The following is a 15847-nucleotide window of genomic DNA, read 5'->3' as shown; positions in this document are numbered from 1 at the left end:
CCCACAGCAATGAATACACAGACATCTTGAATGCAGTCAAATATATTTTAGTCTTCACTCTCCCTACGTCACAGAGACGGGACAGTGGAAGTGAATTTTTAGAAGGAATTTGAATGAGGTACGAGGAAATTTGACCACTTGGGTTTAGGAAGTCAATTCCAAGGATAGGGCACAGTATTTAAGAGAGACATGGAGAAACGTGAAATAAGGTGGCATTGGCAGAATGAGTGGGCAAGGGGAAATGTGAAAGGAGACCATTCAGAGACGCAGAGCCTTGACGGTAAGTACAAGATGTTTACATCTGATGCACAGTGAGGTGGAAAACTAGACAAGTGACTCAGGGTCAGAAACAGGCTGCAGCACAGATATGAAACTTCATTTCAGATCCATTTGGCTAGAATCCTTGAATACATATTCTTCTTCAGCTTTAGCTGACACCCAACAGGTGATGTAAGTAATGTGGTATCTACACAGACACTGCACTGCCCTAAGTACGTGGACCTAAGAACTACGCGCCTCTCACAGCTGGAGTTGCTAGGTCGGTGTAGTGGGCGACTTACATCAGCAGGAAAAATGCTGTAGTGTAGAACAGGCCTGATTTGAGAGACTCCTCATGGAGATAATTGGTATGACAAATGCCACTTTAAATGGCCAGGAAGAAGAGGAACTTTTTTCCGTGGCTTTAAATGCTCGGGGGGCTTATGTAAAGGCTCCAAGGAGGGCATCTTACCACTCGGAAGATACTGCAATTCTCTATTCCTTCAGACGCTAGTGATTAATGAGGGGGCACCCCCTCACCTTTTCTACTTTATACGAGTCCTACAAAAAGTGGAAACTAGGTCAAATTACAAAGGATGAATATAAACAAATAACACAAATATTTAGGAACAAAAATAGAAAGGCCAAGCCACTAAATAAGATTAAACTAGCTAGAGACGTAAACTGTAGATGAAAACGTTCTACAAATACATTAGAAGCAAGAGGAAGACCAAGGACGGGTTAGGCCTGTTACTCAAGGAGGGGGAACAACAACAGAAAATGTGGAATTGGTGTAAGTGCTATATTACTTTGTTTCAGGTTTTCACAAAGAAGGTTGGTGGTGATTGGACGTCTAACATAATGAATGCCAGTGAAAGTTAGGTAGGATCAGAGGCTAAAATAGGAAAAGAACAAGTTAAATATTACATAGACAAGTTACAATGAAGATTCCTGTGGCACCTTAAAGACTAACATTTATTTGGCCATTAGCTTTCATGGGTAAAAACCCACTTCTTCAGATACATCGAAAGCTTATTCCCAAATAAATCTGTTAGTCTTTAAGGTGCCACCGGAGTTCTCGTTGTTTTTGTGGATACAGACCAACACGGCTACCCCTCTGAAATTAGACAAGTTAGATATTTTCAAGTCACCAGGGCCTGAGGAAATGCATCCTAAAATACTCAAGAAGCTGACTAAGGAGATATCTGAGCCATTAACAATTATCTTTGAAAAGTCATGGAAGATGGGAGAGATTCCAGAGGACTGAAAAAGGGCAAATATAGTGCCCATCTATAAAAAGGGAAATATGAACCAACCAGAGAATTATAGACCAGTCAGCTTAACTTTGGTACCCGGAAAGATAATGGAGCAAATAATTAAGCAATCAATTTACAAACACCTAGAAGATAATAAGGTGATAAGTAACAGGCAGCATGGATTTGTCAACAACAAATTGTGTCAAACCAACCTAATAACTTTCTCTGAGAGGGTAACAAGCCTTGTGGATTGAGGGGAAGTGACAGTTGTGGTATATCTTGACTTTAGTAAGGCTTTTGATACTGCCTTGCATGACTGTCTCATAAAACTAGGAAACACAACCTAGATGGAGCTACTATAAAGTGGGGGCCTAACTGGTTGGAAAACCACTCCCGGAGAGCAGTTATCAGTGGTTCACAGTAAGCTGGAAGGGCATATTGAGTGGGGTCCTTCAGGGATGAATTCTGTTCAATATCTTCATCGACGATTTAGATAATGGCATAGAGTGTACACTTACAAAGTTTACGGACAATACCAAGCTGGAAGGGGTTGCAAGTTCTTTGGAGGATAGGATTAAAATTCAAAATGATCTGGACAAAACAGGAGAAATGGTCTGAAGTAAATAGGATGAAATTCAATAAGGACAAATGCAAAGTAATCCACTTTGAAAGGAACAATCAGTTGCACACATACAAAATGGGAAATGACTGCCTAGGATTGCAGAAAGGGACCTGGGGGGTCATAGTGGATTACAAACTAAATATGAATCAACAGTGTAACACTGCTGCAAAAAAAGCAAATAATCTGGGATGTACTAGCAGGAGTGTTGTAGGCAAGACACAAAAAGTAATTCTGCTCTACTCCGCACTGACTAGGCCTCAACTGGAGTAGTGTGTCCAACTCTGGGCACCACATTTCAGGAAAGATGTGGACAAACTGGAAAAAGTCCAGAGAGGAGCAACAAAAATGATCAAAGGTCTAGAAAACATGCCCAAGAGGGAAGAATGAAACAATTGGGTTTGTTTAGTCTATAAAAGAGAAGACTAAGAGGGGGGGACATAAATGGCTGTTACAAGGAGGAGGGAGAAAAAGTATTCTCCTTAACCTTTGAGTATAGGGCAAGAAGCAATGGGCTTCAATTACAACAAGGGCAGTTTAGGTTGGACATTAGGAAAAACTTCCTAACATTCAGGGTAGTTAAGCACTGGAATAAATTGCCTAGGGAGGTTGTGGACTCTCCATCATTGGAGATTTTTAAGAGTAGGTTAGACATACACCTGTCAAGGATGGTCTAGCTAATACTTAGTCCTGCCATGAGTGCAGGGGACTGGACTAGATGACCTCTCAAAGTCCCTTATGATTCTATGATACTACATCTCAGCAGGATGAGGAGGAAAGATCTGCCTGCTCAGGAAATTGGAGAAGGGATCATCCCAGCATACCAAGACTCTTTGGCAACTGTGTCCTCCTTCAAGGAGGAACTGGCGTCATCCTAGGTGTTCCATGTCAGTCTGAAAGTCCTCCCTGAATCAGTGGTCATTGAGACAAAGTAGCATTGCCTCCATAAGACTGCTGCAGGAAATGAATCCACTCTGCCTGGCTGCTGATTTGAGCAGCTTCATTTCCATATTCTGTTGACTAGTAACCACTTTGTGCTTATTGGGAATGGTTTAAAACCATTTATAGGGGAAGCATGTGTGTCAAATTCTTAAGCTTATTCAGAATGCAGTAGTTTAAGATGATGAGAATAGCTCTGCAGTCAGCCTTCATGGACGTACAATGCACTGAAATGGAATCTAAATTTTGAAAATGGAGGCTAACAGGGATTCTGAGGGAAGTGGAAACAGCCTCTGGAAATACGAAAACGAATTCTTCCCCAGACACAGGCCCAGATCCTCAAAGATATTTAGGCACCTACCTGCCATTGATTTCAATCTAATTTAGGAGCCTAAATACCTTTGAGGATCTGGGCTATGCAGCCTATTTTCTGGCTCTAGTGGAAATCATGTCTAGTCTTTCTAGGTGACAGGGAGTGCCCTTAAGGCAGGCAGAGGATTAAGAAGGGAAATTGGACAATTGTATCCTATCCTCTTGAAAAAGTAACATTCAGTACTATGTACGCTCACTATAATTTGATGAGACATTAATCCAGACTCATTTAGTCAATCTCGTTAAATACTCCAAAAATATAGGGTCTGTTTAAGATGTTTTAGAGTGCATTTGGGTTTCATACCTGCAGCTCCTTTATACTGTGGGCACTCCTTTTTAATGTGGCCTTCTCTCCCACAGATAAAACAACGTTTTTCTCTTAAGTCCCTGTCCTCCTGCCGCTTCCACTTCTCTGCTGACTGCCTGGAAGCCTTGTCTCTTCCTGTGTCCATTGTTGCCATCCCTAGTTTGTTTTTCTGAGGTGTACATAGTATCGTTCCTTCCTTCATTGAAGTATCTTTTTCTGTGGTTTTATTTTGGATTTCTTTGTCCTCTTTGCTTCTTTTCTCGTTGTTCTCTATGTACCTTTGGTTTTTAATATCTTCATGATCATGTCGTCGTCTCAACCTGCAGAAGCAAAACAGTGACAGAAAAGCAAATAGTCTCTGTCAGAAGATGGAGACAAGAAACCTTGTGTTAAATAGTATCTTTAAATCGATTTCTGCAACATGCAACAAAAATGAATAAAAGTATCTCTCTTTTTCCTAGAAGTCTACATGGTGGGAAAACCAACATAAAATATTAAGTAAATTTAGTAATATTAATTTATGTACTTAAGGAAAACTTTCTGCTGAACTCTAATGGAAAATTTGAGCAATATATAGTAAATAAGTATCATACAATCAACCATGGCTAAAAAGCAAGACATCTTTACAACCAAAGTGTCTAACTCTAGGAGTAATTTTCATGGATTTCTAATCTAGCTATACAAACTTCTTCCTGTTTATAAAACCCTGAATATAAAGTGCTCAGTCCACAATTGAATTGGATTAAATTTGCTCAAATCTGGATGGAGAGATTATACAAATAAGAAAAATCATACTAAAAATTAAGAAAGAATGACATTTAGTTTAGAGCTCAGTTGAGTGCTTGCACACTATATTCAAAGTTTACTTTAATGCTAACTTGGAATCTAACCAAGAATTAATTATGCACAAACAAGTTTAATAAACATCTAAAATATTACTTAAGGTGGCAATGGCTGCTGCAGTCCATCCACTTAAGAGAAAGGCTCTAAGCAAAATGCTAAAAAGAAATTTAATGGCATTAAAATTCTAACAAATGGTGGTAGTTTCAAAAATGCTTCTGTTCCAGAGTCACTTAGAGGCTTTTGAAAATATACCCAATATTCTTTATTTGTGACTTCTGCTATGTTACATTTGCTTGGCACAAGATGCATGGGTTCTTAACCTAGATGTCTCAGCAATATCCATGTCACAATTCACTAATCAAATATAAAAACAATATACAGTAAAGGATACTTCAGACAGTCTCTGCTTGTGTTCCTGATTCGCTAGCTGCCAAGGAAGTGTTTTGTTGCTGCTTTTTTAAAGCTTGTTGAAAGTCTTCAGGCCAATTGGTTCCCCAGAAAATAGGTTTGTTTCATGTTATTAGCATGGATAGAAATACCATTGAGTCACATTTTCCCTTCAAGGAAAGCGTTATGAAGGAGGCAATCCCTTACTGCAATAGCCCATGTCCTTGGAGTCAGTTGGTGAAGAACATTATCTGATCAACACCGGACTATTTTAGCGGTTCTGCTCAAATTTTCTAACTAGAGAGATGAACTCTGATTTCTGTTACTTTTACATTTCTAACTGTAATCCAAGTCCCTTAAACACTGGGCCAATTTTCACTCTCTCTCGAATCCAACATCTCAGAAATTTATACAAACCCCTTTGTTTTCCTCCATGGGACTCATAATACACATGCCTGGGTTTGACTTTTTTAGGCTATCTAGGCTGTAACGAACATATTTTCCATTCACCTTCAACTAAAGCTTTTATGATTTCCTTCTCAAATTTATTTGCTGCTTTTCACCATTTTATGATTTTCCATCTTTAACTCCTTCAGTGGTGATTTCTGAATTACCCATTTAGATGGTAAACTCCCTGAGCTTGCAGCTAAAAGTCCAGGGTTCCTTGAAATATCAGTTTAGCATTTGTTTCCTGTAGTAATGACTGAACCTTGAACGTGTTTACCAAGTCCAGGAACCCTTATTTGTGTGTAAACTAGGCTCTGTTTTAGGGAGCAGATATCTAAACTCATGTTGTGGTGCCTTTTGCTTACTTTTAGGCATCAGTAATCACCAAAAAAAGGTACTTTGCTGGGAAGCTCTTGGATTCCATAAACAGAAGCTATTAAAACAAAACATATAGGAAGTTTTCATGCACTCTCTCTCCAGCACAAAGCTAGTCAGCTTCGCATTCAGATTCTCTCCAACTAATGCTATTGTTTTTTAAACCAGAGCGAATATCACCCCTAAGATAGCTGAATAGCACATTGGATGAATTATGTATTTCAGGATTTATGAAATAATTTTGCTGTACAAAAACACTAAAAGACATTGAGACAAGTAATAAGAGTGACAACCCAACAGAAGTTAAAACAATTCAAAGTTAAGTGAAACACTTATTCTCTGTTTAATAAGGGAAAATACTCTGCAATGTCAAATTACTATTTCTGCTCTAGAATTACTTAAGGAATCCACCTTCTAAATAAAGGTAAAGAGCCCTGTCCTACCAAAAACACAGAATCCTTAAAAACGTACGTACTTTCTCCGCATGGGACAGTCTTTCATGAAGTGCCCAATTTTACCACAAATTCTGCAGCATCTATCATTTGGGGCCAGTTCTCCTTCTGTCAGGACTTCTGGGTCAAAGAAGTATTCCTAAAAGGAAAGAACGTAGTTTTGTGCACCTATTTTTTTCCCCAAGACTTGGAAACCTAAGCCAGCTATGACTAGGGCTAGTGTAGACATAGCCTTTTTGTTGGTCAAGGGGGTGGGGGTGGAGGGGTGGGGGGGAAAAAAGGACAAAGTTACCGCTGCTCATTCGGGGTGGATTTATTTTGCTGACAGAAGAGCTGTCTCCTGCCGGCAAAGAGCGGCTACATGGGAGACCTTTCAGTAGGTGTGCTTTGTATCACTCTGTTGTGGTGCCTACTATAGAATCAGGAAGTCCATTACCTGACCACAGCTCTACAAAGAACTCAGTTTAGCCTTCTTGACCTTCTTTGTGGCTATGAACGTTCTAGTCTGAATGAGAACAAAGTTACAGCCATGTTCCACGCTCTGTAACAGGTCTGAAATTCAGAGCTGTATAACATGTTTACAGGTGAGGGCTTGTCCTAACTGGCTCTCTGACGCACTTGCTGCTGCTTTGCTCTAAAACAGCCTGTTTAACACAACACATTTTAGATTAAGCTGTTTGGGACAGACTACGATTTACTCTGTGATTGAACACTGGAGCCCCAACCTGGTTGATGTTACCAGGTGCTGCCACAATACAACTGTTAAAAAAAATAAAACAACCCATCAGTAATTTATAGCAAAAGCCAAAAGAACCATCACTATGGAAGCTACCACTGAAATTTGAAAGGAAACTCTCTGCTTGCCATGAATAAACTACCAGTAAGTTCTTAACAGAGTGCAATTGTTTTCATCTGAGCCATGTGTGAAGCTTCACAGTAGGTAAGGGACTTAGATACCAATGTAGAGGGTGAGTGGGTTTGTATCGCTATATTCTAAAGACACTTACCATTTTTGAGGGATATTCTTTAGGAAATCCTTTTATTGGGGTACCAAATACCCTTCTGCCATTGATAAAAGCCTTCATTATAAAATTTGTCACTAGGAAATAAAAGAAAAAACTTAATTGTCTAAATAAACAAGACCCTCAGCAGATTTGTGCAATGCTTGTGGACCGGGTACCTTACTTTTTCTTGATAAGCCAGCTCCAAGATTGTGGTTCAAATCAAAGGGATCTGTGTGAAGAAATTTGTAGGTATTACTAAAGTTTATATGAAAGTGAACTACGAACCAAACTGATTAATATGAACACAAACAATCCAATGTTGCTTTTTCTGATGTGGAATCATTACGCTGCAATTGATTTCTCCATATACTGGAAGAGAATATATTCAGAAGACAGAATCTCAGCAGTCCAGCTATGAACCAACTTGACCAAAATGTTGAAAAAGAGCAATTTTTGATGGTGAGAGGAACCCCCCCCACCTATCAAAGTTAGATCAGATAGAAAAATAATGTCTGCATTGACAAGATTTCCCACATATTGACTTCAACACAACAAAATTTCCTGCATATAGACTCTGATGCAACACAGCACTTGTATATTTGATGAGCTTAAACTAAGTTTTATCTCTGAGGGATTATTCATATGCATAAAACCTAAGCATGTATTTACATACTTTGCTGGATTAAGGTTTCGGTCTTCTAACAAAAAGGAACTGATTGAAAACATAATGCATTGCATCATTACAGCATTCTGCATAATGCTATACAAAAGCTAACCGAAGAAATGTTTCAGCCAGTCAAACTGATTTTAATTGACAGTTAATATTTTCCAAAGAGGGGATATGATAAGAACTAAGTGGAGTTGGAGTAGAAGCAAGCTAAAAATCAAACATTCTGAAGAACCAGGGAAAAGATTACAGAGTGAGACAGAGAGACTATGGACTGAATTCCAGTTTTCTTAACCATTCTGATAGTCAGCCCTCAAACAAAAATGATCCTCCCTAAACAATGATCTCCAAACAAAATAAAATGTAAAATTCACTTTTCAACTTTATTTCAGTTGAAAAAAAGGGCTAACTTCCAACCCTACTGAAGTCAATGGGAGTTTTTGTGCCTAATTTCTGAAGAGTCAGGATTTCACTTAAACTATTTAGAAGGAGTAGATCCTAATCCAGCAGGATGAAAGTGAAAAACAATATGCGAGAAGAACAGATTCATTCAAATAGGTTTTTAAGCAATTCCATACATCAACGAGCTCTGTATTAACTCCTACAATACCTTCAATAACAATATATTTGGAGGTCCACTGCTTCTTGAAAGTTGTAAGCAGATTTTTTCTTCTGATGCAGATAACATGTTCTTTGAAATCAAATTCTTCTGTGTAGAAGCGGAGAAGTCCCAGCCATAGCTCCCCAACAGATTCAGTGTTTGAACCATAGTCTGGCCAACAGGCTGGCTGGAAGTTAGAACAAGAAATATTTTCCTCTGCGATTCAGTGATTCAGACAGATTAAGCAAATGCACATTCATAATTTGAGAGTGTTAAATTACACACAATTTTGGTTATACATAAATTTGGTTTAGAGATCAGAGGGGTAGCCGTGTTAGTCTGGATCTGTAAAAAGCGACAAAGAGTCCTGTGACACCTTATAGACTAACAGAAGTATTGGAGAATAAGCTTTTGTGGTTGAATGCGTCTGGTATTCACCCACGAAAGCTTCTTCTCCAATACTTCTGTTAGTCTATAAGGTGCCACAGGACTCTTTGTCGCTTGGTTTAGACAGTTATTCTAAATCACTTATCCTTTTATAGTTTGAAGGTTAATGTTCATAATCAAATTTTGCCGTTTAAATGGTTGGTGGGTATTTTTAGTGCGAAGATTAGCAATGTGTTTTTTAAACAACTTACTGTTTATTTTTGATAGCACGCAAAATTGATAGATGTATTGTTAATTTACGTTTAGGCTGGGTGCCCCTTCAACACAAAATTATTCCACTGAAGAGTTACGTCACCTATCATCAGGTAGGGAAGAAGGCAGCAGTCTGGCACATCAGCAATTATTCTTTAACAAACCTGATATGATTAGTGTTGAATGCAAAGCATTCAGGTTTCGCAAAAATATTTATTCACAGATGCACTGGTCTCTTGTACTGTAGACGACCAACTACGTTATGGTAGCTTGACAGTACAAAACTGAGATTTTCACACATTTCCACTATATGTCAAATAATTTTAAGTGAATGGCTTTATCCCTTATACTGCCTTGGACATCTCAGCTTCAAGTGTTTTAATAAAATCGGAGATTTATATTTTGGAAGATCTATTGTATTTTATTAGGCTAAGCCAATTAATATGAATATGTACAGTTCTACACAAAAGTTTCCTGGCGTGCCCTATTACAAAGAAGATACTCCGCTTTCAAGTTTCATGCTTGGCTCTCTGTCTTGAGTAATGTTACTCTTTTCTCCTCCAAACAAAGTATCATGTCTTAAGGCATGAGGTGTTAGAACAATATCTGGCTTCATTTAACAGCTGAAAAATATTTAGCAGATTCTTTTAAGAATATTATCAGAATAGTTTTAAATGCGTTTGGATTACTAAAACGAGGTGCTGAAGTATCGCTTCACAATTCCAACTGTAAAGGCTGACACGGCTGTGTCCAATAATAGCTGACACTTTTATATAACTAAATAAGAAGTTCTCTTTTTCAGCCCATATGCAAAAATATATTACCAAATGTCATTGTTAGTAACTAGCTTTTACATTCATCTACTGCATTTTTTGAATACATGCCTTACCAGGAGTTAGCTTCACTTTACAGAGTTATTGCACAATAATGCTATGTCAGAAAAGTGAATATAAAAGACTCACCAACTCATCTATTTTGTCAAAGAAATAAACATTCCAACCATCAACTAAAATTTCAGGCTTCTTTGGCTCCTTGTAGATCTAAGAACAGAAAGTTAACTAGTCAGAGCATGGCTATTCAGACAATGTTTTTTATCCCTATTTTGGGTCAATAGTGCGCACACACAAAAAAAATCTAACTGGGATTAATATATTTCTTGACATACGGTACCTCTTGGAGAACAGGAATGATGGGTGGATTTCGCTGCTGAAGAAAATAAAGCACCATAAGAGTATATGCATAGGAGGACAGGCTACCTCTAGATGCATCTCCAATGTCACACATCTGGAAAGAGAAAAGCTAATTATAAAACTTTTTACTGTGGGTGTTATCACTTCCAGAATGCCTGAAGTGTTACTCACCTTTGTAAAGACCTTCATTGTGTAACACAGATATTTTACTCTGGAATCAATTGCTGCATAAGAGGACAAGAGTCTTGTATTATGCAGGGCCTGTAAATAAATATGGAAGTCAAGTGTGGGAAACTGAGTGAGGTGGAAAAGGTGGTAGTTAGCTAAAGTCTCTGATCAGGGAGGCTTTGAAAATGACCTATTTACTTGAAAGGAGCACAGACCTACAATGATTCACAACCACCTGGCTCGAAAATCTTGCATATGTATGAGGGCTGCTGATTAATCACAGTTAACTCACGCAGTTAACTAAAAAAAATTTAATCGCACTGTTAAACAATAAAATATCAATTGAAATATATTAAATATTTTCAAGTATCAGAGGGGTAGCCGTGTTAGTCTGGATCTGTAAAAGCAGCAAAGAATCCTGTGGCACCTTATAGACTAACAGACGTTTTGCAGCATGAGCTTTCGTGGGTGAATACCCACTTCGTCGGATGCAAATATTTTGTTTTCTATTACAACACAGAATACAAAGTGTACCGTGCTCACTTTAGATAATTATTTTAAATTGAATTTGCACTGTATATATGAGAAACAAAAGAAATAGTATTTTTCAATTCACCTCCTACAAATATCATCGTGAAACAAAATACAAATGTAATTTTTTTCTGTTACATAACTGCACTCAAAAACAAAATAATGTAAAACTTTACAGCCTACAAGTCCACTCAGTCCTACTTCTTGTGCAGCCAATCGCCAAGACAAACAAGTTTGTTTACATTTACGGGAGATACTCTGCCTGCTTCTTATTTACAATGTCACTTGAAAGTGAAAACAGGCATTCACATGGCACTTTCATAGCTGGCGTTCAAAGTATTTACGTGCCAGATATGCTAAACATTCATATGCCCCTTCATACTATGGCCACATTGCAGAGGACATGCTTCCATGCTGATGACACTTGTTAAAAAAATTTGTTGATTAAATTTGTGAGTGAACAACTTGTGGGGAGAATTGTATGTCTCCTGTTCATGTTATAGCATATGTTCGTTTTAAAAACACTTTTACAGCAGATTTGACAAAACTCAAAGAAGGTACCAATGTGAGATTTCTAAAAATAGCTACAACACTCGATCCAAGATTTAAGAATCTGAAGTACTGTCCAAAATCTTAGAGAGATGAGGTGTGGAGAATGCTTTCAGAAGTCTTAAAAGAGCAACACTCCTATTCGGAAACTACAAAACGTGAACCACCAAAAAAGAAAATCGACTTTCTGCTGGTGGCATCTGACTCAGATGATGAAAATGAACATGCGTTGGTCTGCTCTGCTTTCGATCGTTATCAAGCAGAACCCATCATCAGCATGGATGCATGTCCTCTGGAATGGTGGATGAAGCACGAGCATGAATCTTTAGCACAGTTGGCATGTAAATATCTTGCGACGCCAGCTACGACAGTGCCATGCGAACACCTGTTCTCACTTTCAGGTGACATTCTAAACAAGAAGCAGGCAGCATTATCTCCTGCAAATTCTAACCAGACTTATTTGTCTGAGTGATTGGCTGAAGTAGGACTGAGTGGACTTGTAGGCTCTAAAAGTTTTACATTGTTTTTTTTTTTTGAATGCAGTTATTTTCTTGTACATAATTCTACATTTCTAAGTTCAACTTTCATGATAAAGAGATGGCACTACAGTACTTGTATTAGGTGAATTGAAAAATACTATTTTTGTTTTCTACAGTGCAATTGTAATTGAAATCAGTCTATTAGAAAATGTATAAAACATCCAAAAATATTTATATAAATGTTATTCTATTATTAACATCACAATTAATAAAAAAAATTTAATCGCTTGACAGCCCTAATATGCATATACACGTGTGTGTGTGTGTGTGTGTGTGTGTGTGTGTGTGTGTGTGTAAGTGCGCTGAATTAAAAGGCAAATGCTGCAGTAATTAGGAGTGCAGCAAAACCACTTATCTAGTTCTGCACATTAAAACCTATTTTATTCAGAAAAGAAGTGTTCATTAGAAGAGTGGGGTTACCACCTGCTCACGTGGGAGGAGTTTATCAAGATTCTTAACGTTCATCTGTTCACAAACAATATGCAGAAGCATCCAAACATAATACCTCAGAATAGTGAAGCATGAAGTTACTACTGTAGGCATGTGGTAGAGCATAAATTATGGGGCAGTTTCTAAACCCACAATCCAGATAATCTAGGGTTAAAACCCTCAGAGTTAAAAAGACTTGTGTGGCTAGATTTGAATCTGGTAAAAGGAAGATTTTTTCCAGCTAATATTTTCTGCCTTTCACCAGCCTAATTCTCCAGAACGTAGCGTGTGATGGAAAGCTACTTATTTTGTAAGAGATGAGACAGCCCTGATACCATGACAATCCCCACACTTAACACATGCAGCTATGGTCTTCTCGCTGCTCAGGATGTTACTTCTTTCCCTGCAAGTCCTACAAAAGGATCACTATACTCCAAAACACTGGTGTTTGCTATTATTAAGCTAGCTAAATTTACTATCATCTTAGCAGGAAACAGCTGCTCTGCCTCCCTTGACTTCACCCAGAAAGAGTCAAATGGAGGATTAAAACCTAAAAATCTAACTGGAATAGGTGATTTATAATTGTTAACTTACCAGTGTATTATATAAACTGATGTCCACTTCAAGACCACTTCTCACATGGAAGAACTTGACAATTGGCACTTTAGCAGTTGTTATTGGCAAGACATTTCTTAGACCTAAGAAGGAATTTGCGCTTTCAGTTTAATACAACGATAACGGTATCAAAACCACCACCAAGAGCTTAAAAAAATTTCAGCAGATTTCTTTAAAAGCCTGTGGGCAGATATCAAAGCTATCTTTTAAGTCTGCATATATGAAAAGTATAAAAATTAATTTATATTTTAATATTGATTTTAGACACTTCATTATTCATAGCATTTCTGGCATTAGTTTTCACTTATTATCTGAAAACTAAACTGTTGTTTAAATAGCAAAATAGCATAAATTAAAACTTATCTGGTATAGAGTAAGTTAATTTTAAAATAATTATGAAATCCTCATAAAAAGGCATTTAAATGTGATTTACAGGAATATATTGTTACATTAAATTAATGTATAGTGTGTGCCCTCTTCAGCATTATTAATATTATTATTAATATTACTTGTCAACAAACAAGGGAGATGTAAATACAAACCTATACCCACTGTCTAAAGGGTCAACTTAATAACTTAATAACATATGTGAAAACAAGTTGTAACACAGTATCAGAGTCTAATTTAGGCCTGTTCCTATAAATCTTAGAACCCTTCAATGGGCCTAGTCATGCAATGAAGAGCTACAAATGTTCATAATCTAAATCCCCAATCCTGCTAACACTGAACTCTTTAGTGCATTAGTTATCTTAATGATATCTGCTTACTTATACTCTGAACCTTCTGACTCCATAAACAGTATACAAATTCATGTACACAAAACTACCCACTCTTATTCTCTATAAAGTTACCTGAATGTTTCTTAAGTACTCTTGCTAATTCTTCAATTATTTTTATGCAATCAAGTCCCTGAAAAGGAGAGAAAAAAAGATTTAAGTGAACTGATAATATCTTCTGCTGACCTCAAAATTCTAGAAAAGCTACATGTAATCATTCATTACTATTAGAACGTGTCCTAGCCAAGCCATTTCAGTTGATGTGCCATTCATTGCCTGTCATTAGGCTTAAAGCCATATCATTATATATAATTTAGGTGTACACTCAGCGGCATTCATACCAGACAGTTTCAAAATGCAGAGTATGTTCAAGTCAGCACTAAAAGATATCCTAATGTTCTTAAAAGAGTTTATAAACATGCATTTAAAGCATTTGCTAATTTATATCAACCGAAAAGAAAGACTTGCTTCTTTCTCACCCCATCTTCTTTTTCTAGCTTACCATGCATCAACACTGTGATGCTGAACCAGATGTGCCTCATTCATTTCCATGTCAAACAATATTAACACTTCACTGAAGAATCCATGAATAAGCTCAGTGGTAAAGGAAGAAAATCTTAAATCAGATTAGCTGACATAGCAGCAAGACACTAGCCAATTTACTTTTTTTGGCAGAAGTTCTATTTACATTTTCAGCTATTGTGCAAGTCCTTTTTGCAAAAGGATGTCAAGAGACAGTGGTCACAGCAACAATAGCTGTGTCTATAGAATACCAGTACAAGTTATACAAAAGAGCTCTAAGTCTACCTCAGAAGTTTCCAGTCCATCAATTGTCATACAGATATCAAGGTCACTTTGTTTGAAGCCAAAGCCATTTTTTGATGAGCCAAACAAGTTCAACCTGGTTCCTGTAAAGGACATGATACTATAACCACATCTGACATACCATCAGTCCAGTTTTAATAGCTAGGGTCTGATTTGGCCAATGTTGAACACCGCTTTTCTGTAACAATGGACTTTACAAGGAATATTTATTAAATATAGGGCATATTTCTTGATTTTCTATGGACAATAACTATACAGTTACTGGTCTAATTCACTAAATTTTAAGAGTAATAAATAAAAGGCATTTTTGTCAAAACAATGACTACATTATACAGCAAAATTTTCATCATTTTTGGCATTAAGAAAAAAGGTTTGTGAACAGTAAAAAAGCAATCTTGTTTTAAAAGGGTCACTGTCAATTTGTATTTTTGGAAGTTAACTAAGTCGAGCATCAGGTAAACCACTTTTTAAACAGTATATCCTGAAAATTTCCTCTTTGTCAGTTTTTTATAGAATAAGGGCTTCTCTTCTTTCTTACTGATGTTTAAAGGGCTCTTTACAGCAACAAGATACTGTGGTGGGGGAGGGGAGGAGAGAGAGAGAGAGCACGCTATAGCTATACATTAGGTGCTGAAAAATGAACAAGTGTAAATTGAAAAATCCCTCCCCCAATATATTATTTCAGTTAATCTTAGGTGTTCTTCATAGCCAGAGTATGCACAAAATTTTCATATTTCAATTTGATTTACAAGATGACAGTATCCCTGCAACGTATCTTTTCTGGCTTTTGTTAATTTTTGAACAACTTTAGTATCCTGCAGGGGCCTAGGGAGCAGGTGTAGTAGTGATAGATGATTTTCAGGCCCCTGTAGCGGTCTGAATAGTAATGGGGATTTGGATTGGAAAAGAGAGTCTGGAAGTAACTAAATCAGTGATTAGCATAGCCCCCCACCCCTACCCTAGATTACTGGCACGAGAATTTGAGCTAAATCCTTGAGGATCTGGGTAAGTGTTACAAGAACTCTCTTCGGGTTAAGACAAGTCTTTACAGATGCAACA

General features: G+C 37.4%; 1 protein-coding gene and 1 long non-coding RNA gene across 2 annotated transcripts in view; one reads left to right on the top strand and one right to left on the bottom strand.

Moving 5' to 3' along the window:
- Nucleotides 1-15847, bottom strand: part of TUT7 (terminal uridylyl transferase 7) — a 47009-nt gene that overhangs the window by 3655 nt on the left and 27507 nt on the right. Inside the window, exons 16-26 of the mRNA XM_045022199.1 lie at nucleotides 14771-14871; nucleotides 14039-14096; nucleotides 13167-13270; nucleotides 10528-10617; nucleotides 10337-10450; nucleotides 10129-10206; nucleotides 8537-8714; nucleotides 7441-7488; nucleotides 7263-7354; nucleotides 6279-6394; nucleotides 3749-4071 (exon numbers count right to left, since the gene is read on the bottom strand). Of these exons, the coding sequence (XP_044878134.1) occupies nucleotides 3749-4071; nucleotides 6279-6394; nucleotides 7263-7354; nucleotides 7441-7488; nucleotides 8537-8714; nucleotides 10129-10206; nucleotides 10337-10450; nucleotides 10528-10617; nucleotides 13167-13270; nucleotides 14039-14096; nucleotides 14771-14871 (1302 nt within the window). The remainder of the gene's footprint in view (nucleotides 1-3748; nucleotides 4072-6278; nucleotides 6395-7262; nucleotides 7355-7440; nucleotides 7489-8536; nucleotides 8715-10128; nucleotides 10207-10336; nucleotides 10451-10527; nucleotides 10618-13166; nucleotides 13271-14038; nucleotides 14097-14770; nucleotides 14872-15847) is intronic.
- The window catches only part of LOC123373281, a 34280-nt gene that overhangs the window by 10101 nt on the left and 8332 nt on the right, over nucleotides 1-15847 (top strand). The window lies entirely within an intron of this gene.

Source organism: Mauremys mutica, chromosome 6 (genome assembly GCF_020497125.1).
Source record: "Mauremys mutica isolate MM-2020 ecotype Southern chromosome 6, ASM2049712v1, whole genome shotgun sequence".
NCBI classification, from domain to species: Eukaryota; Metazoa; Chordata; order Testudines; family Geoemydidae; genus Mauremys; species Mauremys mutica.
This window is presented reverse-complemented; position numbering and strand designations above follow the sequence as displayed.